The 1,953-nt window shown below is 37.1% G+C and overlaps 1 protein-coding gene across 2 annotated transcripts in view; it reads left to right on the top strand.

Moving 5' to 3' along the window:
• LOC106521611 (lysophosphatidylcholine acyltransferase 1) overlaps window positions 1-1,953 on the top strand; it is a 25,153-nt gene that overhangs the window by 9,221 nt on the left and 13,979 nt on the right. For both annotated transcript variants that reach the window (XR_001310696.1, XM_014014256.1), the window contains exons 2-3: window positions 1,022-1,161; window positions 1,548-1,762. Coding sequence is in view for 1 of the 2 variants with exons in the window: in XM_014014256.1 (XP_013869710.1) it covers window positions 1,022-1,161; window positions 1,548-1,762 (355 nt within the window). In the remaining variant the exon portion in view is untranslated. The remainder of the gene's footprint in view (window positions 1-1,021; window positions 1,162-1,547; window positions 1,763-1,953) is intronic.

Raw genomic sequence — 1,953 nt, 5'->3', positions numbered from 1 at the left:
AAACACAGTTATTTTATTACCAAGAATGAATTTTAAAAAAAAGTTGGAGGGGAATTCAAAGGGTTTTTCCTGCACTTCCTGTTGGAAACTGTCACTCTTATTATGACAAATTTTCCAAATAGCATTTCTCCTCAGCTAACAGCAATACCAGATCTTCCTCCTCCGTATCCTCTATCATCATCTGAAAATTTAAACATCCACTTTGCCAGCCCTGCTCTCGCTCTGTTCTGTGTGCTCCAGTGGGAGGGAGTTTCTCTTTAAAATGTCCGTGCGAAAAACCACCTCTTACAACCATGTTAGTGAGATTGGACATCTTGCCTCTTGTAACATATAAACGACGCTTAAGTTGATACATTGATCTCTGCTTCTTGACATGATGTAACATTGCTAATATTGTCTGCATTAAATTGTGAAAAATGTCAAACATGGTTTCTTATCTGTTGTCTCCAAAACTTTTTTTTGTCTAGTTACAAAGCTTTGTGCTCCTCCACCATGTTACAGTAACAGTATTGCAAGAGTGCTGTACCTCTCTTTACATTTTCTCTACTTTTTTTTCTCCTTTTTGGGGGTTTTACAACAGTTGGATGCATGCTGTCTGCCTGTGACCAGACAATCTGTTCCTACTAACCAAATTCACACAATTTTGACGAAGCTGTTTAGTTGACTGTGAATCTGCTGCAGTGTTTTGTAGTAAACCAGTTTTAACTCTGGTGTCTGTGGTGACACTCCAGAACTATTTTATGCTTGCCAAATTTGAGGAGGATAGCAACAAAGACCAAAATAGAACTGTGTTGGAGCCTACTATAGAGATATTAAGATTTAAATGCACTTTTTTTAGGGAAGTTGGTAGTTTGTGGAATTTGTTACATCCAGTTCACATCACATTCAAACATCTTTACATGCATAATATACAGTAAAACTTGAACTTCAGGTGTAACAAGAAGAAAGACATACATTTTAAATAAGGGAGTTTAAATTTGTCTTAATGCCCACTTTTCCTCTGTTTCTCATTCTCCAACAGATTGCAGTAATGACAGTCACACTATTCCCCATTCGTCTACTCATAGCTGCATTTATGATGCTACTGGCATGGCCGTTTGCCTTCATTGCCTCAGTGGGGCGCTCCGAAACCACCGTTGAACCCCAGTGCCTCTGGAGAAGGTGCATCTTTTGTATTTATTTTTGTATGTGTGGGTCTGTCTGAAGAGTGTTTCTGAAGAGTTACTTTGTGAAACAGTGTATATCTTATCAATACGTTAAAAAAATGAAATTCTCATTCAGCATATTTCGTTTTTACAGAAGGTTAGGAACCAATAACTGTATTGTCAAAGCTGATGCTGATATTGATAGAAAGTCGCATGGCTTAAATTCTCTTTTAATATGCTTATTATGAATGAGTAAGTGAGTGTGGTGCATGCTATTATCTATCATCCTCTGTTGTCATAGATTAAGGGTTCAGGAGTAATGATACTTGAGCTTTTTTTTTTTTTTTTTTTTTTTACATTGTGATTAAAATTGTGTTTGTTGTTTAAAAATCTTGTTTTCAGGGTGGTGGACATTATTCTCAGAGTCATCATGCGGGCCATGTGGTTTGCCGGAGGTTTTCATTGGATGACTGTGAAAGGGCAAAGGGCACTACCTACAGAAGCACCTATCCTGACCCTGGCCCCCCACTCATCTTACTTTGATGCCATTCCAGTTACAATGACAATGTCCTCGATTGTCATGAAAGCTGAGAGCAAGGATATACCTCTTTGGGGCAGTAAGTGAAGAAGCATTAATTTGTCTTTACATGATTTGTTCAGTCTGAATGAAACATGATTTATTTGTTTATTGTTTTTAGTGCTGTACCAAACGATTATTTTCTAATCGATTAATCTCACGATTATTTTTTCGATTAATCGATTATTATAACAACAAATCTATAAGTTATTCTGATGTGAGTGCACTGGA

Source organism: Austrofundulus limnaeus, unplaced genomic scaffold (assembly GCF_001266775.1).
Source record: "Austrofundulus limnaeus strain Quisiro unplaced genomic scaffold, Austrofundulus_limnaeus-1.0 Scaffold112, whole genome shotgun sequence".
Classification (NCBI taxonomy): Eukaryota; Metazoa; Chordata; class Actinopteri; order Cyprinodontiformes; family Rivulidae; genus Austrofundulus; species Austrofundulus limnaeus.
The sequence above is the reverse complement of the archived record's forward strand: the minus strand, read 5'-3'. Positions and strand labels throughout refer to the sequence as shown.